Source organism: Netta rufina (assembly GCF_964035555.1).
Source record: "Netta rufina genome assembly, chromosome: 5".
Lineage (NCBI taxonomy): Eukaryota > Metazoa > Chordata > Aves > Anseriformes > Anatidae > Netta > Netta rufina.
Window position 1 is genome coordinate 47301307 of NC_140128.1, and position 23620 is coordinate 47324926.

The window sequence follows — 23620 nt, forward strand, 5'->3', positions numbered from 1 at the left end:
AATCTGTCTTAGCTGTGAGCTCTTATTTTGCCTGCTAAAGTTGCTATCTATTTCCTCAGTTGCTTTTACTGGAACACCCTGAACTGCTCTTAAAATTGTCTGTTCAACTAGGGTAACTATAACAAAGTCAGTCAAACTGATTAGTACCTGTTTGCTATATTAATGCAGACCACTGCCAGCTGGATGGATTGCGTCCCCACATCAGTAATATTCTTTAGAAAATATTTTCCTGTATCCAAGATACCTACCATTTATGTTGCAAGACAGGAATACACAGTACTTTATGCAAGTAATGAGACATGTTTCCCTTGAATACATTTTCAGTCTAATTCAAGCCTGTTGAGCAATGATGAGGCATGATAAACAAGAACACAGGGATAACAATTCCAATAATAGCTCACTGAATGTAATCATATATAGATTCCCTACTATGTACACTCTGTGCTTTTAACAGCATATGCCCATCACAAATGTTATCATTTACACCTGCATTTTCTTTTTAAGAGAACGGACAAATTAGTCATGAGTTTAACTGTAAAATATGATGGTTATAGTTTGGTATGTCTGAAGAGGCATTCTTATTCCGAGCCGCTATACTTTGTGTTTACAATAATCTAACAATTATCCCTTTAACTAATATTTTATTGAGAAACAAGGTTTCATTTTGTTGGAAAGTAAGCTTCCAGAAAAGATTTTACTGTTTCTTTTTTTTTTTTTTTTCCCCTGAAATTGGTGAGATTTGTAGTGACTCTAATCTCTGGTGAAAATGAATTCCAAAGCCATGGCCTAGTGAACCTACTTAATTTTCAGCACTGCAAACGACAATTCCATTGAGCTGAAACGACACAGCCAAAAATAGAAGGTTAGATAAGACTTACTCCAAGGTCACCTGAGCTCTGCCCGCTGACTCTACTGAAGATAAGGAGCACAGCACTTCAAATTTAATCTTGCGTTCAACAAAGAACTGATGCAGCACATATGGTAATGGAGCAACAAGCTCTCATCATTTTGTGTTTATCAGTTGGGTCATTTCAAATGTGATCCCACACTCATATTCTTCATAGCCAGATTTTTATTCATAATCAGATACACTATCATATTATAGAGCTGATTGAAAAAATTGAAAAAAGTAGTCCAAACCCTTGCAAATTTTAACTATATTCAACAAGCTGCAACCATTTCTAAACATACATTTCTCAATCATCAGTAAACCAAAAGTCTCCTTACTACTGACTCATTGCAACCTTTTCCATGCACGTAAAGTCCATCACTTTTTGTCCCCTCCATTCTACCTAATCAAGTTATGTAGCAGTTGTAATTTCAGTCATATGCATCATCCCATCCACTCGAAAGCAAGCACTTTCTCACAAGAAAGAATAATTATCTGTTATGCATTTTTATCCAGAATTTCAAAGCAGGAATATAGGAAAACGTATGTTTGTACTTTCACATTATTTTAAATCATTAATAAGTGAACTACTTCAAATATTATCTAGAATGCACAATACTTTCCAAAACTAAAATCTACTTCCAACTAGTAAATAATATAGCTTCACAAAGCTACTTTAGCAGTTTCACATCTCATAGGTTAAAACAACCAGAAACTGATTACCTTTCTTTTTCATGATACTTTGACGTGTTAGAAGTTGAATCTTCCATTAAATATTACTAAATAAACATGAGACGAAATGAGGACTCTCATAGTTTGACACACACAAATGAAACTGCAAAATCCTGATATTGTTTTTGCTGCATGCCTTTATCACAAAACCATATACTTTGAAAGAATACTGAAAATATATGAACGAATACTTATGCAACAAAAGCACAATCAGTTCATAGCTGCATTAAACTTTTGGATTAAGAGAAAATCTTACCATGCACTTCTGGAAAAACAAAACAAAACAAAAAAACTTTGTGAGATGTCTTTATTTTTAAAAGCCGTATACTGTTCTAAAAAGCTGAAGCAATACGGTAAAAAGAGAGCAACATAGGACAAGAATGATTGACTCAAGCTAAAATGACTAAGCATGTGTCTGGACAAAAAAGGTACATGTTTGGGCTTAAGTAGTCTGTAGAGTCAATGGACTTTAGAGAGCTATCACTTAATTAGCCAGTAGGACTCAATTCACAAGATCACAGAATAGCTGATGTTGGCCAGAAACTCTGGAGGGCATCCAGTCCAAACTCTGCTCAAGGCAGGGTCAGCTAATAGCAGATTGCCCAGGGCTGCATCCAGTCGTATTTGGATTATCGCCAATGGAGATACGTGGATAGAGACTCCACAAGCTCTCTGGGTACCCATTTCTTTGTTTCATCACCCATTGACTAAACATAGGAGTCCAGGCCACCTGATATGCTTCTGAATAAATTAGATATCCACAAAATACAGTTAGATGATGTAGACTTATACTCAATACTGGTATCTAAAAATGTCACTAGACACATGAGCAAATGAACAGAGCAGTAGGTGTCTATTTAAGGGAAAATATAAATACATTGTTTACAGACTAAATCCCCATCGACTACAACGGGAAAAAAACACAAATGGGCATCTAAACGCATTTCTCAATCTAATGCTCCCTTTCTACCGCCACAGAAATCTTAAGCCAGGGAAAGAAAAAGTGAAGAAGAAAGATTAGACATCATTAGTCTCTACCATGGGGAATTGCTTAGGAGCATAGACCAGGTGATCTTGCACCTTCCTTTCTGGCTCTCCAGAAATCTGTTTATAATTTTATATTAATTTAAGGAGATATACTTACAGCATGTGCTCCCTGTATTGTCCGTACAAGGTTTATTCCTTTCCAAACATAAATGTCACCATTCAGTGCACCAGAATACGTCACTTCATCTCTTGCACAAGCTAGGCACAATATAGTTTGGAGATCACCAGTTTTGCCAAAAACACCACGTTTTGGTGTCAACGAATTGCCACACAAGCTCCAGAACTGCAAGATAAAGTAATTTAGAGAGATGGATATTTTGCTAATCTCCTATAATTTAACATGTTCTTCTGAGAGAGAGAGAGACTTTACTTCCAAAGTACATCATCCATCTCCTTTTCCCTGCTTTAGTTCGCCACTTGTTTAACATTTTCCCTGCTTTAGTTCGCCACTTGTTTAACAACCTTTTATTTATTTAACAGAGTTTACCTTTCCACATCTGCACTGTGGAGTACATAGGAAGGAAGGAGTTTCTGGGTATCAGTATTAAAAATCAAATTGGAATTCTTTGACCAAATTATAATTTGCACATCAGCTGTATTTTCAGTCATTTTGGAAAATGGTTTCATAATAGAATTATCTGATCTTTCTCTAATGCAAGACACAAGCAATGCATTTTCACTTTGTAAATGCTGCATTTATACTTTACACATTTAAAGATATGATTTGATCATAGAAATTTCTGATACAGTTGCAACTTGCTCTGTTTATAACTGGCTGGTCTTATTACAGACTTAATCACTTCTGATCATATAAAGTAGTTGTCTTTCATATTCCCATCAAACCCTGATGTTCAAACACACAAACGTGCACTGTAAAGTCAACAAGCTGCTGGACAGAATTTCAAATCCAGTGCTAAATGGAAAAAAAATCCAGTGCTAAATGTGAAAGCATTTATTTAATCACTGCTGACAGGTTACACTTACATTGTCTCAGACTGTTCTGCGTATGCATGTTTACTGAACTATATTTCACAGCAAGTTTCTGTTACCAACAATCTTTTCAAAATTCTAAGCATAGAATTCAATTAATACGGGATAATATAAAAAGTTGCAACAAACAGATTTTTGTACCAGCAATAACATAATGAAGAAATAACCATACACAGACCAGACAAATCCCTGTGTCTTAACTACTATTTCTTTAACCAAAGTACACGGTCATAAATTATGTTGTTACTTGAGAAGTAACCGTACAATTACTGCATGAATTAAACATTAGCCCCAACATGGAAGAAAGTAACTTATCTAAAAGAAGTAATTCCTTAGTAACACTTTATTTGGAATTGCCTATTTAACTTGATTTTGTGAATCAAAGAATGCAATAATATTACTAACAGGAAAATAATTAATTACTGATATCAAAGATAACACAAAGAATTTAAGAAAAGAGAAAAAACCTCTGCCTGCTCAAAAGGTCTCTACACCATTAGGATTGATTTTTATCTAAAAGTTTTTCTCTAAGGAAACATCAATTATTTTTAAAATGCCTTTTTTAATTAAAAAAAAAAAAGGCTTTGTAGATGCTTTAAAAAAGCTTAAAGTTGCTCAAATAAACTTTTCTTATATAAATAGATAGGTTTTGACATAAAGCCACTGTAAATATACTAAATCGCAGCTGGCAAATGTTAGCATATTATTGACATAACAGTCCTTTTAGATCTTGAATCAGAAAAAAAATGTATCAAGCTCTTGGAAATCTGTAAATGACACACTAAACACTACGCTCAAAGAGGTATGCAATCTAGCCAAGATACCGTAGACTTTTTCCAATAAGCCATCAATCTATACTAATCTAAAAGTTCCTTTTAAGAAAAAGGCAATATTTTTTCCCCACCATAGGTCCCTACACATTAAGAGCAATACAGAACTTTTAAACTGCCATCTACTGCTGTTACATGGTAACACAGAAGGCAGTGCATAGGATAAGAGAGTGACTTCCTTTAGGAAACATACCTAATGGCAGCCAAGCATTGATAATCCTACTGACACAATTAAGTCTGAAAAAGCAGCTGTTTCTGCATGTCAGTTGGTACACGCACCAAACGAAGCAGAGTGTTTTTACAGAACACTGAAGAAGACATGACCTGCCCAAATCATGAATCGTGCCATTTTGAACACTCCTTGCCCATTACAAAAGCAGGAATAGCATGCAGAAAAAAAGGAATTAAAAGAAAAATCATTTTCCTTTCCCTTTCCACTGTATTTCTGTATTCTCTCAAACTAAGAAATGCATTCTCAACTCATTTCACCTCATAATGCAACAATTGTTTAAGAATAAGAAACTTGAGTATGAGGACTGACTTTAAATGTGAGTACTTTGTCTCACGCTACTTGAGATTCCACGTGCATTTTAGACTACCTAAATTTTAAATTATGACGGGATCATCCCATGTGATACTACTGACAACTCTTATTCTTTCTGTATTTTTGTCTACAAGGCCACAAACTCTTTTCAGCAGAGACTGTCTGCTTTTCCACTGTATATATTGTAACATGCCTAGTGCAGTCATATATGACCCATGGCTGCAGTCCTTAAGTAACAGTAGTAATCATACGAAGGACCTTTCATATTATATTCCTTTCAGATACGTACTACTTTTAGATTCCATTTTTGCCGTATCTTACAAAATACAAATAATTATTTTATAATTATCATTTCTTTCATTACCTTGATGTGTTTTACGCCACAGCTGACAAGCTTGTTTGGCTGGTACAAGTCCCAAGAAATATCAAATATCTGCATTAAAACAAAACAAAAACAAAAACAAACAAACAAACAAAAAAAGACAAAAAAAACACACACAAATATCAGCAGAGATGGTCTTCCCACGGGATAGTGAAAACAGTATAAACCTGTACCAAATTAACAGACCGTCTAAAATGCTTTAAATAGAGCTACCAGAATGACTTATTTATCCCTTCATTCAACAGTGAAGTTGAAAAAATGTAATTCATATTCTTTGTTGGTGTTTTTTTTTCTCCTACAGTAATCACAACACATGAAAATAACAAGGTTCATTTAAGAAAATCTAAGAGACTAGAGAAATCTAAGAGATAACTTGCATTTTGATTTTACATACTGGGATTAAGGTCTAAGAAGTGCTTTAATTTTGCAATTCCTTTGCATGCTCACAGTCTCAACAAAGCATACACAAATATACGAGCTACACATTTTATTTCAGAAATAAATTTGTTTTATTTCAGAAATAAATTTATGTATCTTTCATATCTTTACATATCTTAACACACATCCACATTTTATGCAAATTCAGTTTCTATAATGTAAAATATTTTTTTGTTTAGACAAAGCTCTAGTACGTATACAGAGACATGGTTTAACAAATTAAGACTACATTGACACTCAAATTCGTAGTAATACTTACTCTGTCTGTATGACCAGGAGCCATTGATAACAATTTTCCTTTTCTCCAGTCCCATACACAAACTGTGTTTTTTGAATCCAAACCAACTGAGACCAACCGCTAAAAATAGCCAAATTAAATAAATAAATAAAAATAACTCAATATATTAGTCAAGGCTAGAGAAAGAGTAACTTCAAAGAACAAATTCACAACAAAGTTGAGTAAGAAATATCTACACTTTGATGTAGAAGAAAAAATATACCATCTTATTCCGAATGAAAGCTTTCTCTCTTCAGTCATGACATCATGATCATAAAGTAAGGTCTTCTCAGATAACAACATATTTTCTGATTCATAATACATCATTGTATATAACATACATGGCAAACAGTAAGAGACATTTGCAAAAACAAATAACCTCTCAAAAGTTAATGAAATTACTTGCATTTACTTTGAATTTCATCTAACTTGCAGAATTCAAGTTATTTATTTAAAAAGTTCAAGAGATACAAAGAAACAAAAAAGATTTTCTTCAAACTTCTTAGAAACAAGAGATTAAGAACAGTTACAAGCAAAAGCAAACCCCAATTGTAAACTTTTTTTTCCCCCCAAATACAGAAACTTATTTCCAATAACATCATTTCTTTTCTGTCTCTAAAGCTCCAAAATTAAGGGAAGAAAAAAAAAAAAAAAAAAAAAGAAAGTTAAATATAAGTGATCTTCATGCTCCTTAATTATTAATGCCAACTTCAATCTTTTAGATACTCTTAAATACATTATTGGAAGGAACATCATTTTCAGTTTCAGCTACACTTCTAACAAGGTCAATTCCAGACCTACTGTACAAAGAGAAGCGTAAAAGTAGACTAGCTTTACAAACGACATGCAGCCAGCACACACACAAACAACAAAAAAACAGCTGATGCCTTACCAGATATGAACTGATATATTTATCTTTCAAAGGCATTTGAAAGATTTATTAAATGATGCTTTCAGTTCTCTTAAGAACCAGAAAATCTTGTTACCAACCTGCATATCTCCATGGTAAAAGGAGAGTTCAAAGGAGAAGGTCAAAAAACACAACACCAACTAATGATCTCACAGAAGAATAAATTGTAAAGAAAGCTGGACGCATCTCAACAGTAGGGAAACTGTAGAATAACCTTGGCTTTAGATGAAACAGCTGCACCAGCATATCACCAAATTGTGTGAATCAAATAACAAAGAATTGTCTTCCTGAGCTAACCAGACAAGCAGGGGTGGAGTGTATATATTGCCCAACAAAAGTACAAAAACTGAACCACTAATAAAACAAACTCTGAAGAAAGCAACAGGCTTGAGCTGGCTTCAATCCATTTATTCCTTCCTGGGAACTGGGGATGCCCAGAAATGCGATGGTGAGCATTTAAGACTGACTACAGGAGTCATGTTTTCAATGCAATTCATCTGTACACTGCAATTGCTACATAATGCTTATTTTGCAATTTCAATACATTTCTGTACCACTCCAATAAATCAAAATCCCATGTAATGTCAAATATTTCAAGTAATTAAAATCACTATCAAACATTAGACTCTCCTCGTGGGGAGTATTTAGAAGAACCTCATCAGAGAGAACTGCAGTCTGACAAGTCTGGATGTAAAAGGATAGGAAAGATGCAAACAAACATATTTTGCACATGGAGACACTTCCAGAGGGAGACAATTCTGGAGATACAGATCTCAAAAAACCTGTATCCAGCTTCCCTTTCAGGCCATAAGATTTAAAGAAGTGCCCAAAAAAAAAGTGATCATATGGAAACACGGAGAAAATCAGAGTCTGAATTCTGACCATTTATGGCTTTTAACATAAAAATCAGTTCTGAACATTCCTAGAACAAATCACAGATTTGTTCAAATTTTTTGAGAGATTCAAATCTCTCAAATCCACACAGGGAATGCATAACTGCACACTAAAAAAAAAAGTTAGAGTACTCCAACAAAACGATCTGGTAAATTCTGATCTTAAATTATTAATGTTGCCCAAGTGAGGAATTGACACACGAGTTTACACCGACAAGAACAACACAGAGAAAAGACATCACTGTCAACTACAAAGCATGTTGTAGAAAGCAGCTGACTCCGGAAAGCTGCAAACAGTGAGAAATTAAAATGATAAAATCTGTAGATCAATCTGACAAACTCAAAGCCTCCCTACAATAATTTCAGTATGTTTTAACAGAAACAAGTTACAACTAGGCTTTCCTCCATTCATGTTCAGTAGAGCCCCATCTGGCATCAATCATCTTAATAAGGACAGCCACCAATCTCTTCCAGCAATACAAGAGCTCTCACAGATGCAGAGTTTCTTAAAGTGTTTGAAAAAAAAAAAAAAAAAAGAATTACATACCTGACCATCTAAATCAAAAGCCAAGCAAGCTATACCGTGTGTGTGAACATCTTTCAGAACGGATACAGTTTGCACAGTGTACGAGTCCCACACACAGATATACGGTTCTTTTCCAACTTGACCTGTTGCCACCAGCACACGTTCAGGATGCAAAGCAAGGCTGCCAAAAAAAGAAAGATATAAAATATTTTTGCATAAAACTTCTACATTTGCCTAAGTTGTTTGCATTAGTGTTTTTTGATAGAAATTATTTTATAACATTTTACCATTTATAGTAGATTTTATATCTTTTTGAATCAAATTCCATAATTGCTGTAATATTTAATACGGTTCATGCCCCCAAATTTCTTCAATTTGGGCCTTCAAGCATTTCTCCAATTAAAGATATGGCTTTTGTTTTGTTTATGGCAGTAAGTTGCAAGGGAAGATGTGATATCTGTCAATTCATAGTTCATAAAATAAAAAAGAGCACACTGCAATAGAGAACCAACTATGTTACTTGATGAGATTCTACACAGAGTAGATAAAACAGGCCAAAGTGATCTAAAAAATATCATGAGTCAGGGAGATAAACTTTCAAAAGCCAGCTACTTAGTTTGGCTAAAATTTTTCCTCCCCCTACTAATCAGAGGAATGATCTGTGGAGACTGGTGGGCAGAACCACCGCCAACATATACTTAACATATTTATCTTCTCAACATTACTTAGAAAGGAGAAAGGTTGAGCACTTCGCAGCGATAAGATCTTACACCCAAACTTTGATTTTGATGAATGAAGTTCAAAGGGTGGAGACCAAGGGAGTATATATGTGTATATATAAATATATATAAAAATGCACCAAGGAAATGACCAGAAGATTAAATTCTTAAGATATATATATCTCTTATGTGTAAAAAAAAAAAGTAGAGAATCATGTTAGAAGCTGCTTATATTTCATGAGGCCATGCTGCACCATGCTTTATCCTTTTGTACTTTTTCCTCTTATCATATAGCATTTCAGAGAGTTGTCAGATTTCACAAGCACAATGCTAAGAGAGGAACCATTTAATCTTCAAAGTTTCCACAAAAGATAAAAAAGACTGTGGGCCTTGCAAAGTTTCTTCGGGAATTCCTCTTTCTCTCTATTCTGCATTATCCTCAGTACAAGGGTCAAGCAACCAACATTTCCCCACTTTGCTTGTCCTCTACTCCATAGATATTTCTTTGGTTCTCTGCTTTCTTCTTTATTTGACAGAGCAACCTCATAATCAAAAAGCAATGCATGAAGGAACCGGCAAGCAAAACTTATCACATTTCACTTCAGTTCTGCCACCTAATCCTGACCAACACCTGCACATCTCCCAGAGCACACAGGCAGATGGTGTATGCATGGGGAAATAAGAAAAGCATGTGGAGGGCGAGAAAATGTTGCATTTGAAATGATCTAATTTTTACAAAGACACTGTGAAGAGGGAGAGAGAAGACCAGATGGACAATAAAGAATTTCAAGAAGGGAAAGGAACTGAGAAGACTGACTTTTTTTTTTGTGCTTGGAGACAAACTAAGAAGAAAAAGTAAAAATACAGCAGTCTTATGACTGATTCATGAAACATGACGTCAGGACTTTTCAATCCCATACTTAGCTCTGCTACTTGCGCTTGGTGCAATTTAAGGCAAGTGAATCACTGGAACACAGAAATACACGGAGGGGCAATCAGATGAGGGGCACCACTCCACAACTGCAATTCTGATAGCCCCTATGCTTGAAAAACACTCAGGCGTTGCTCTGGACATGCAGACACTTGCAGGAACAGCCCCACACCACACCTTGCATTAACACTGCCTGCACACCAACATTGGCTTACTCTGTCCTGACCAAAAGCAACAAGTGAAACAAGGGATCGATTCGGGGACAGTTCTGTTCAATAGTTTTGTCAATGATCTGGGTGCAGGACTTGATGGCACAGAGCTGCGGCAGAGGAGGGTCAGACTGGGCATTAGGGACAATGCCTTGACCATAAGAGTGGTCAGACAGTGGGACAGGCTTCCTAGAGAGATGGTTGGTGCCCCATGCCTGGCAGCGTTCAAGAAGCATTTAGACAGTGCCCTCAGTAATGTGCTTGAGCTTTTGGTTAGCCCTGGAGTGGTCAGGCTGTTGGACTGGATGATCCTTGAAGGTGTCTTCCTGTTCTATTCTAACTCAACTCTATTCTACATAAAATACTGGCTTAAACAGAAAGCTCATATGTAGGATCATGGAGAAGAAATTAAGATCCAAAGCCTGTCTTTTAATCACAACAGGCACTACCACAGAATTAACTGCCCTTTATCTATTATTTCAGTCTCTACACTAAAATTGCTAACCACCTTTTTAGATAGTCACTGAAAGTAAAAGAAAATAAATACACCATAAATATTTTAAATTAGCAAGCTTTTCTGAAAAAAATCCACTGTAGAGGGATTTCAAGAAAACTGAATAGCAGAGGTGTAGGCAGCAACTGAAGAGGTGATTACCTGCAAGTACCTTTCCTTGCTATTTCTTCTAACACAAGGAGTGAAGGATTGGTTAAAGTACTACTACCAACTTTTTTAGCTCTGGCTTTTCAGGACAGGTTGAAGAGGGAAGCGGGGAATGAGTCAAGGGACTGCTACTTCTATTACCTACACTGAGAAAAAGAAAATTGCTACAATTATTTATGTGACTTTCCTATGAGCTACAAATGATATGATGCTATTTCTTCAATATTCAAGTCTTGACTGCTTTTACACAGCACGTTCCAGGTCTGAAATTTTGAGCTCTGACCAAAGCTGAAGAATCAGACTCCAGTTTTCAGAGACCTGAAGATCATTACCAGGTCTTTTGTTGGACTATGAGTGACTGAGCAATCCTTACAGGCTTCACAATAAATACCAGATACATGTGTATGGTATCTTGTTCTAACCTCCTGAGTAAAAGCATAGCTACAATTCACACATTCAGGCATTTTCATTATTAAAGCAGCCCTGAGCAATGTACTGCATGCAACTTATTAATGCAGAAAGAAAAAAAAAATCTAACTCAAATGGGTGCCTGGCATGGAAAAACACTTGCAATCCAGAGACTACTTCACTCACACACATGATGCATTCAACAGAAACAAACAAGCACAACAAGATCTCTCTGAATATCCCCAGAGGAGATATCGCAGACAGCCCTGCAGAGGTGTCCAACTACAACACTCCAGCTGCTGGTGTTGTTGCTTACTGCCCATGGTCAGTCCCTGCGGAAAGGCAGAAAACCATGACTGGGGCTCAGCTCTCAAGACAGCCGCCAGTGCTGTTGGTGTAGGCTCCACAGATTTCAGTATGCTGATCTCTCACAAGGATTTTCTTGTGATTTTTTTCTCCCTCCTCTGTAGGGGTAGGAGAATGCTTAGTGCAAATGAGAAGCTCTGCACCTGGAAAGAAAGAACTCATGTTCCTTTTACTGTTTTGATAATGAAAGCTGGGATGACCTCTCCAGGTTAGGCTGCGGAAACTGTGCTTGCAGCTAGCCTACATAGACAGGCTGGAAAATTGTCCCTGATATTTTTTGCTCTTTTCTGAGGGATGACTAACCTGAGGAATGAGATACCACTGCTTGTCCAAAAAAGGAAACAAATATTCCTCACAAGACATGTTTTTCAGGCTTTCCTGCTTACCTCTGGCCTGTCTGACCTGGACTTTTCCAGAGCAAAATGATAGTTCTAACACAGTGTCTCCAAAGAGGCAGATCTGAAGGAAAATGTCCAAAAAGGCATATACGACCATGAAATAAAGCAGGAATTAGACTAACAAATTGCTTAGTCAAATTAATTTTGAAATTGGATATAAAATTCGATACTTCTGAGAAGAGTTAAGAGGTAGAAAATCCAAGACTCTGCCTCTCACTACTGCAACCAAATAGCCTGAATCTGCAGAGAACAGAGATCTGCTGATATCTCTGACTGGCATGCCTTTTTCCAGATGGATCTTCCAAGCTGACTGAAATACAGTATTACAATTTTAACAGTGTACTGAAAAGGGATATGCCTCTCAACTCATTGCATTCAAGCTCCTCGCTTACAGTCCAAACAAAAGGCTCTCCCTCCCTTCCAGAATTGCACACAAGCATTCCCCACCACTCCGACCAGACCCACACACTGTACAATCCCCAGGGTAGATTAATGATGTCAACGATTAATGCCAGCCTCTTGAAGAAACAAAAATTGCCCATAGTATGAGTTTGGGATGACACCAGAGACACAGTTGTGACCCTCCAATTTGTGTGAGTTTTGTGGTGGGAAGGGATCCTGAAGGAGAATAGTCTGCAAAAACTCTACTTTATTATAAAACAAATCAAGATTTTTTCTATCTTCCCTTGTTTTGTTCTGAGCATTAGCAGGCATTGATTAATACAGACAAGCTGCAGACAAGGATACAGTATTAAAGATGATGTTTCCTTAGCAACAATATTGGATGAAAATCCAAGAATATACTCACGTGACTACTCCTGAGCTTCATAAAACTAGGACACCAGTAAAAATGCACAAAAAGTACTGCTGCAAAATAACACACTCAGATATCTATTAATGAAGAGTCAATTTCAAGTGTCAAATTGTTTCTATGAGTAAAAAGAGAAAAATATTTTCATTGTAAGTTTAGAGATATTTTATGTATAGTTGTAGATAATCTCTTATTTGCTGACACTTACCCATATTTCTCCAGGAAAAAAAAATAATAGGAGAAACTACATTTATGTCATACTGCCTCAATTGCCATAGCAGGAAGAGCTGTAAGCAGCAAACATTTCTCGTAAAAGTTTATGTAGATCAAATCTGGACAGGCTTATTTCCCATAGACAAAACAAACCACTACTCTTCATGAAGCATCGTTACTAGGTCTTCCACATAGCTGCTGTCATAGCACCAAGATCATGTAAAGCTTTTTCCAGATTCCTTAAATTGTGCAGGCATAAAACTTCAAACTAAGAGAGTCTGTAATGGGGACCAGGCAATAGGATAGTACAACATTATAATAACAGTGATTATTCCCAGATGCAGTTTCTCTTATTATTGTTCTCTATTCTCAGACAGATGCGTATGTTTTTAGATTAACAAGAAGTAAGAGTTGAAGCTAACATAAAACTTATCGAAAGAGACTAGTAAATCCTTCATCAACAGACTCTACTTGTCATTCACTAAAAAACACATTATCATTAGGCGTAAGAAATGACATATCAGAATTTCTGTTGTTGAAGTTTATTCTTAAAATAATTTTACAAGGTTAGTAAACTACAGTTCAAACAATTTGTACTTTCCGTTCTCATCTAAAAACAAAAGTCTCCAAGTAAGAAACCTTGATGATGCATTCTTGCTCAGACAAACTGAGAATAATACACAGAAGATCCAAGACAGACAACTGGAAAGCTGGCAAGAATCTTGTAAAATTCACCATTGCAAAGCCCTAAGTTTTAATTTTCTTTCATTCTTTTTGTAAAAAGGTGTCAGATTTCTTATTTGTTGTTGTTGTTATATTTTATTTCAATATGGACACTATTGAAACATCCAACTCCAACAAACACTGTGCAGGGTGATATTAGCCATACTCAGAAAATGTTTTGCAAAGGAATTCTCTTCTGTCCCATTTCTAATTGCTTTCAAAATACTGGTTATGGCTGCCCAGTCATTTCCAGAACATCCAAACAAGCAATGCAACGGAACTCAAAAGCCTAGACTCATGACAATAAGAATTATACTGTAAGAGTAGTAAGGAAAAGCATCTAAGATGCTCTAGATGAGCATCTAGAAACTGATCTGTGCTATCATTTATAGGCTCATCTAGACATCATCATACCTTAACAAAGCTAGGGGAACGAAATTTCATTTCCTTTATCTAAAGGCTTGTTTGTAAGAGATTCTGAATGAGAACCTTTTAGTCTTTTCCCTGTTACAAAACTCAGGAGAAGAGAACAAAAAGACAAGATCTTCAAAGAGGAAAGGGTTAGAGAGTGAGCGCAGTAACACTAATGCAAAGTTTCCAACTGGACAGATATGAAAACTGAAGAAAAATGTTCTTGGAGCTATATGCCATTTCATGCAGGTAGGTGTCTGGTTTTGCCTCTTGTAGACACCTTCTCCACTGCTGAGGGTGCAGTTGGTTTAAGCATTCTAGTAAGGGAGTTAACACCTCCAGAAAACAGATTAAAATTTTTCCCTTCCTTTCAAATATAAATGATTTTGCCAGTGCCAATAGGAACCCTCTTCATTTCTAATTAAATACAGGGAGAAAATGAAACAATGTCAAAAAATCCCATTACACTGTTTGCAGAATTAGAAATATAAAGAATGAAAGATTTAAGGTCAAAGTGTTTACTCCAAAATTTTGAGCCAGGAAAATAGCAAAAAAATTCTTTCCAGAAAAAGATTATTTTTGATGTGCCTAACTTCACAAGCTAACTAAATAGGCTTCTGTGATGTACAAAATATACTTATTTGTAAATCTTTCACTATTATGGTAAAAGTCTTGAAACAACGTTTTCTTGGAGTATCTCTGTAACAAGACTTACAAATTTCATCCAGTCATTACCATTTGCTTCTTCTCCAGTGCAGACTTAAAACACTTTTTAAGTTACTAGATTAATCTTCCCTCTCTGGTTTTTGAAATTTATACAAGATGTTTCAGTATTATATAGAGGAAAAAACAAACCACAGATTATACAATTTTATTTCATATTTCTGAATAAGTCATGTAGATTAAACAGAAATTCATTCTTCTCTCCTAGGGGACATATTATGAATAACTTATCAGAATATGTGAGAACCTATCATTTGAATATGCAAGAATGGAGTCATGGAATAATTAGTGACAATTTTTGAAAGGTTTTTCTTTTGTACAGAAAGGTCACTGCGTTAAAATTAGCGATTAGCTTAAAATAAGGAATGGTGGGAAGAAAGCAGTGACAGAGCTGCTAGGGAAGCTGAGACAAGCACAATATCCTGTGCTTCAATGGACTCTGTTTCATTACAAACCAAAAAAGGGTTAGAGTAGAAGGGAACACGAAGACAGCCTGCATTTTGCCAACCCTGGAGACCAAAGATCTGCTAGATATCCTCGTAAGCTCCTGAGAGCACCGGGTGTTCTGCAGGTGTTAGTCACATGTGTTTTCCTACAGAAAAGTAAAGCCAAGGACATTTATCATCCCAGCATCTCACTTCACACCCAGAACGGTGAGATGAGCAAGGGCACCACTTAAAATTGAGACAACACCTGAAGCATCATTTAGGAACATCATACAAATGTGATGGAGGCCTGGAATGCTCTAAAGAAAGTACCTGAAATTCTCGTTTTGCTTGCTGTCTTGATAACCACTTAAGCAACAGCATAGACATATAACAGGAATATTTGCATGAAATACTGTCTGCTAAAACAAACAAATCCCCATGTGTAACAGAAGCATAAAAGAACAGGAAGGCATTCGAAAATGTAATACTGAAAGGACTCCAAGGTCAATGGGCATTTGGTAGGCAATGAAAACTGTTGTAAATCTGAATTCACAAACTTCATTATTAAAAACCACTACAAAGGACAAGATAGATAAATAACATTCATGAACAATACTTCCAAGAAAATACAAGTATTCTGTTCTAAAATTATGTTTATCTCAAGGATAAGGATCCAGTTGTGTATTCCCAATAAGGTAACAAAATATATTCTCATTAGCATTAGCAAACACTGTAACCTGCAAGGGATAAAAATCAGTTATTTATAAATGAACTTACTGCTGAATAATGTCTCATAGGTTATTCATTTTTATAGCATTAATTTCTATGACAGAAGCAGCAATTAATAAAGCACAAAGTAAAAAAGGAACCTGTGCCTAAAAATACACATATCTAAAAATGCAACCTCAATCAAAAAAGCAAAAATACAACAAAAAAATAATAATTAAAAAAAACAACAAACCAAACATTTACCACTTCCTTACATTTTCTCTGTTATTTCTCTAAGTACTCTGGAAGAAAAAAATTAGCTTCAAATGTCACATTCACCACAATAAATCCTCAGGCAACCACGAGATGCTGTCAGATGCCTTGTCCTGATCTAAGATAAAGCATCATTCACCTTGCTTGCTCTTGTGGAGGGATTATAAGCAGGGAACGAGGATTAACACAGTTCTAAAAGTCAGGAGCAGGTTTATACAGTTGTCAGATAACCAAAACACAGAACTAATCCACTCATTCTGTATGCATACTGCCTAGATAAAATGGAGACATCTCACCACCACTCGCCCTCGAACAACAAAAATGCATATAGCTTTCTATGTGACTTCTACCCCTAATCATATTTTTCCCCAATAATTTTAGAAAACTATATAGGGGTGTGTGTAATGTTTGCACGCATCTACATAACAGTGATATTTTAGGAGCTTTTTTTATTAAAACATTACCCTGTAATTCAGAGAACTGAAGAATTGCTATTTTTATAACATATCCAACTAGATCTAGTCACAAAGTGTTCCACGTAAATAGAAAGAGGCAAAGCAGTAAAAATTCTTTTCCATCTAGTCTTTTAGAGCATCATTATAAGACTGTCATATCCACAAACTTTGTTCTCCAATTCCACTAAAGAAAAATTCAATACGCAATCAAGACTGAAAAGTATGAGCTGGAGATGAGAACACAATGACTTTACTAGAACTATGGGCACTTGATAAACACCATTTTCAGCCTGGACATATCTGCTTTACTATTAAGTCTCATCCTTTGCCTCAGTTTTGCTTCTCTTCTCTTTAGTTGAATCCTTCACAAGAACTGTACATTTCATTTATGTATAGTTTTATGTCAAATATCCAATACAACATATCTTGTACAAAGACAGTTTAAGTCATACATGCCCTATAGACAACACAACATTAATAGAAAAAAATCCCTGCATGTCATCTGTCACCGACCTGGCTAAACCACCAGTAGTACCACTTGTGGTATCTGTGAAGTTAATCAATTTGTTGAAATAACATTATTCTCTGCAAAGTTATGGCACTTACTCTTTGGACACAGTTCCCCTGTTTCTTGGGAGCAGGAGGGAATTTCATACAAGTGTGCTGATATGAAATAAATTTTAAGTACTGTTCACAGAAGAAATCTAATATGGCATATTTTCGTCCTAAAGTGAATACCATTGCTAACAAAGTTATCTTCACTGAGATGTATTTAGACACGTGCATAAGCATTCTAAAATTCATGTTAGCTTGACATTACTGTCATGCAAATTCAGCAATGTAAACATCAACTTTGCATGTTCCTAGCAAACATGGGTGTATAATACCTTAGCAATCAGACTAATTTTTCTTTATTTTGATAATTTTAACTAATTTCACAGTATTGTGAATAAACCTCTTCCTTCCCATTTAAATCCTGGTTTAGTTTAGTTTTGTTTTCTCTCCAAAGGTTACCACAACACTAAAATGCAATATAAAGCACTTATCAAGATAACCAAGTCTTCTGTAAGAGACTAGTTGTTTGTTTTTTTGTTTGTTTGTTTTGTTTTTTTTGTTTGCTTTTTTTTAATGTCAAATTGATCCTGACTGAAGATCACAAGAATGTAATAGAGCTGGAATTTCTGAGTGTGAGGTCCTGGGTCTGAGACTGGATATGAAACCCAACAGTGTTAGCTGAATCGAACATAGAAATCTCTTTAATCTAAAGTGTATGTTTGTTTCCTTTACTTCTACAATCCTATCTTAAATTCTAGTAGTTTTGTTAATATTTGGACTGTCTAAAGTAAATAAACATCAACAAAAAGGCTCACCTCTGTTCAGAAAAAGAGGCACTTCAATTCCCAACTGAGGAGGAGTTATTACTGCTTTTGTATGAATCCATTGCTCTTAAGCATGGGAATATCACTCTGATGGAAAAACAATGCTGAGAGGTGAACCCCCCAAAATATCTATCAAAGATGACCCCATGATTATTCAAGCAATGTAAAGCTGGACATCATTGTTGGGACGGGAGTTAAAATAAGAGATTTCTTGACTTAAATGAGAGGAAGTAATGTGTGTGTTTTAAGGCAAAAGAACCAGACTGATCAGGGGTATACAGATACAGATTTTGATCCATCCTTTGTGCAGACCAAAGCAATAGGCACTGTAAAGAAAAACTCCCGTGAGAAGAGCAAGCAGTGACATGAAATTCAGAAAAATGTCTGGAAAGATTGTCCCCTGTATCTTCGGAAGTAGTATCTGAATACCCAGGGCTTTGATAGGAGGACAGGCATCAGGCACCACCTTACAGGTCCTATTAGAACAAAAAGGAGTCTACCTCTCAACAGCGACAAGGACTTCCAGTCAATAGAAAGTCTTTTTCAACTAAGCCCAGGAAAGTTACTCTGCACAAGACATCTAACATTTCTCTGAAGATTTAATAATACAGACATCTCTAGCAGCTAGGTAAAATGCCAAGAAAAAAGCACTTTTCTAATGGAAATGGTCAAAGATGTCTTGCTTTAAATGCACTGTAGCAGTGCAATATCTCACCTATTGCCAAAATAATAGATGTGTCAGCATGTGATCCTCAAAAGATGTAATTCCTTCATGTTCACAGGCTGATGACAATGTCTCTAAGAGTGATTGATTCAAAGTATGTATCAGTTACTACTGAAAAATACTTGTCCTCTGTAATGCTGCGATCGCTTTTGCTATTTTCATGACCAAACAGTAAATTGAAGCAAAAATACAAACAGCTTCAAATGAAAGTAAAGGTAGTAGACAGGGAAAAAAGTTCCAGGGATTTATTATCAGGTTGTAATTCTTTGTGGGTTCTTTCTTCTGCAATATATGACTGATAGGTGTCAAAAGCTTGGCTTAAAAATTCAATCTTATCTTTTGCTACAAAGTCCTAAGGTAACTTGTGCCTGTTTCTCATCTTGGTGCAAATCAAGCACTGTATTTTGAAGAGTAATGTCTCCTTCTATTGTAGCAGCTACAACAGCAATCCAAATAGTAATACTGATGTAGAAATGAAAGTCTTTTTAGTCACTAGAGTAACCAGAGTGATCTGAGCCCCAACGCAAGGAAGTTATACGCACCTGTAACTTTCTGGAAGGTATTTATTTCGCTGGTATACCAGGGGAAATTCAGCCTAAACCAGATTCTGGTGTGAGTGCTGCCTTACCATGCAGAAAATCCTGACTGTATTTATTTTGATGAGAATTTGACAGCATCTGGGTTAAGCATTCAGATGAATTATTAAACTGGCCTGGAGAACTTTTACACTCTGCCACATCACTTGAAAAGAAAATTAAAATTCTATTCTGAAATTACTTGAAATTATTTCAAGTGCTCAGTAACTCTGTTTACCACATGAAAGTACCAAAAGCAAAAGATTATTCCAAGCTAAATAAATATCTTATTAATGAAACAATTTCACTGATATTACTGTAACAGCATCATAATTCTAAACGTATCTTGAGATATCTACATTTTAAACTGAGCATATGACTGATCCTTATCAATGCAAACTAGACAGCTTTGCCATGTTTCTGAGTAGTACTTTACTTCTCTTATCTGGCATCAAGGAAATTAAAAAAGTGCGGTCCTAACTCAACAACTTAACTCTGTCTGTAAGTGATGTAATAATAATTTACCAAATTGTGATTTTATTTTACTTCAAAATACAGTTTACACAAACACCTAGAGATACTACAAAATGTTAAACTAAATTCTCCAGCTTTTTAGCTTCATGTCATTATAAGCTTAAGCTTTAAAAACATCAAAGAAAGATAATGTAAAACAAGATTTAAAAAATATTTTTATATAGTTTTGGGGACATTTTATAATAATTTCTTTTCTGTTTCAAGCTATGTACATTTCAAAAAAAAGTACAGTGATTGGGTTAATAATTACAGTAAAATCTAACCTCAGTTTTTGATATGTCAGATAAAATAGCATGCTATGTTTTAATCTAAAACTCAGAAAAAATATGAAAACTTTTAAAGCTGAAGTTTATTTCATTGCTTAACTGAAGCTTTAAGTTTTTCATAAAAACATAAATTTTCACTTCAGAGAAACCCTTCGAAAGAATTATTTTATTCAAACATACGAAGTGACTGCCTATTGCTGTGTATGCTATCATAATAACATTGTAAACGCAATAATAAGATAACTTCATAATGCCGTTATGAAATCAGCCAGGTACATAATCTACTTTCCTATCTATATCAAGAGGATAACTAGTGAATTAAACATCTAAAAAGCAGGTAAGCAGAATTATAATTGCTTTGATTGCAATTTGGAAAAATGAAAAGAATAGGGCAGACCCCAACATTTCTGCATGCAATTCTTTTAATTTTTTAACCATCAAATGCTATTAAGCCATTGGTTCTATTTCCTATCCTTCCGTGACATGTTGTCCTAGAGCCTCACGTTGTCACATTAGTTTGGAGAAAAACAGCCAACTACCAATTCAAGAAAAGCATTTCCTACAGCGCCAAGATGTTTTCTCATTTAAGTATTGACCTGATCTGCCCCTGCCTCGCACGCTGACAGAATCAGACCAGAAGGTGATGTGACTGCTGGCTACAAAAAGCGCGATGCATGAAGGCAAGCTTGCAAGCCCATAGCCCCTTGCTGTGTAGGTCTACTTGAATTAACTTCTGGTGTGTTTTAGATGTTCACTTCTGGTTGGATGTTTTTTGCATTTGCATTTACGCAGTTTTAACTAGAAAAAAAAAGTTGCTTAATATGCATGCATACCACAAACAACGTGCACATTCTAGTCCCATTCAAAATTGAACAGGAAGTGTTTTATTATATTTTCCTAAAATATTTTAATTTCATCAGATTAATCCACACAGAAGATACTTCAAAAAGATAACACAAAGCTCTAGGCAAAAAATAATCTTGAAACAAGGATTCAACAACAACCCTCTCAGCCAACATCTACCAGCCTGGTACAACACAGACATCTCCTCACAGCACTTGAACCACTCAGAAAACTTGCTCTTCTCAAGGAAAAAACAGATCATTCTCTCTCACTCCTTTAAGACACGAAAACAAGTCTGGAGTTTTACACACCTGATTGTCTGAGAGCACTTACCATGAAAAGCTGGACAGAGCATAACTGGGACTTTGGCAGTTACTTCTGCTGTAGGCATTGCCATTTTGACTGACAGACAGTCAAAAGATACTTGAGCTAGAGGCTCAGAGGAGGACTGATTAGTATAATTATGACATAATTTAGGCTCCATTAAGTCAGGAGTTCTTTAATGGAGGGAAATAAACTGATTATGCCTTTAAAGAACATCTGGAGATAAAAAAGTGAGAGGAGCTGGATTTCTCGTTCCTATAAACACAACAAACATGGCAGCGCATAGGCCTAAGAATTAGTTAAGAAGAGGACTTGATTTTAAGGTGAAAATCCAAACTTCCTGGAAAAAAAATCAGTCTCTCAAAATATTGTATTTAAAAGTACGAAAACTATATTGACAAACGGTCTCGGTGAATTAACCTCGCCAAGTGATTTGGGTTGCTGTAGTGGAATTGCACACGTTGCATGATTCCACCATTACCTTGCATCATTTGAAGCAAGAACACGATTTCCTCACTGAGTTCCTCATCAAACGAACCCCACTTACAATGTCAGAGCAGGGACTGGATGACGTTGGAAGAGACCCCCTGGAAGTCATCTTGCCCAACCTCCCCCACTTAAGCAGGGCTACCTACAGCCAGTTGCCCAGCATGATGTCCAGGCAGCTTCCGAATGTCTCCAAGGATGGAGGCGCCACAGCCTCTCTGTTCCAGTGTTTGACAACCCTCACAGTAAAAATTGCTTCCTGACACTCAGACGGAGGATCCTGTGCCCAATGTCTCTTGTCCTGGCCCCGAGTGCCACTGAAAAGTGCCTTACTCCAGTTTCTTTACATTTCCCCTTCAGGTATTTTTATACATCGATGAGATCCACCTCTGAGGCTTCTCCTTCTGGGCTATGAAGTCCTGGCTCTCTCAGCCTTTCCTTATAGCAGGTGTGCTCGAGTGCCTTCACCACCACTGGCCCTCCACTGGACTCTCCAGTACATCCTCATCTCTTGTGTTCTGGGGGTCACAGGACTGGATGCATTGCTCCAGTCCTGCTGAATCAAGCGGATGGATCACCTCTCTTGACCTGCAGGCAGTACCTTGCCTGATGCAGCCAAGAACACTGCTCGCCTTCTCTGCAGCAAGGGCACGCTGCTGACTTAGGTTCAATGTGGTGTCCACCAGAACCCCTGGGGCCTCTTCTGCAAAGCTGTTTTCCAGCCACTCAGCCCCAGCATATACTGGTGGTGGTGGGGTTATTCTTACAAAATACTTTCTTTGGGACTGCCTGTCCAAGACAACCCCAGTAAATCGGGATGTATGCACCTCATGATTTTCCTTTCTATTATATAAGCAACATTTTGAGGTGTTGCTACATGTGAGCCAATGCAGATTTGAGGTTCAGGTTGGAAATGAGGAGATGTTTCTTCTCAGAAAGAGTGGCCAGGCATTGGAGTCACCATCCCTGGGGGTGTTCCAGAAAAGGTTGGACGTGGTGCTTAGGGACATGGGTTAATGGGTGATATTGGTAGTAGGGTGATGGTTGGATCAGATGATCTTGGACGTCTTTTCCAACCCTAATGATTCTGTGATAACCGTAATATGGATTTTACTCCTGTTTTCTTCCAGTAATGTTATTCAAGGATACAAAGCGGGATAACCAGACTTCTTCAAAAACTATGACTGTTGAAATAATTTAGGGTTTCTATTTCCACAAATAAATAAACAACAGAGATCCCTTCTAGAAAGGAAGTTCTGGACTACCCAGAGCTCAGCTGTGTCCAAAGAATTCTTCACCAGGACACGCTGAAGCACAATTTTCCTCCATCACATTGGTAATGCAAAAGAACAGAAGAGGTTGCACATGTAATGGATAACTAAGAAAAGTTCTCCTGGTGCCACAGCGGTGGTATTCATTCAGTTACATTCCACGGCATCCAAAACATACAACCAGTTGTGAAATTCCTGGTAAAAATGCATAGATCTCCTGCCAAACCAACCGACAGAATTCTATATGATAATTTTTGTAGCTGCACATAGTATCTGCTGCTCAACATTTGTGCTTGATTGTTATCTGGGGCTAGGTCAGAGCT

General features: G+C 36.4%; 1 protein-coding gene across 2 annotated transcripts in view; it reads right to left on the reverse strand.

Annotated features, from left to right (window-relative positions):
- EML5 (EMAP like 5) overlaps positions 1–23620 on the reverse strand; it is a gene marked incomplete at its 5' end in the record, with an annotated part of 100225 nt that overhangs the window by 71135 nt on the left and 5470 nt on the right. For both annotated transcript variants that reach the window (XM_084286969.1, XM_084286968.1), the window contains 4 exons: positions 2766–2951; positions 5397–5465; positions 6112–6210; positions 8480–8639. In XM_084286969.1, coding sequence (XP_084143095.1) covers positions 2766–2951; positions 5397–5465; positions 6112–6210; positions 8480–8639 — 514 coding nt within the window. The remainder of the gene's footprint in view (positions 1–2765; positions 2952–5396; positions 5466–6111; positions 6211–8479; positions 8640–23620) is intronic.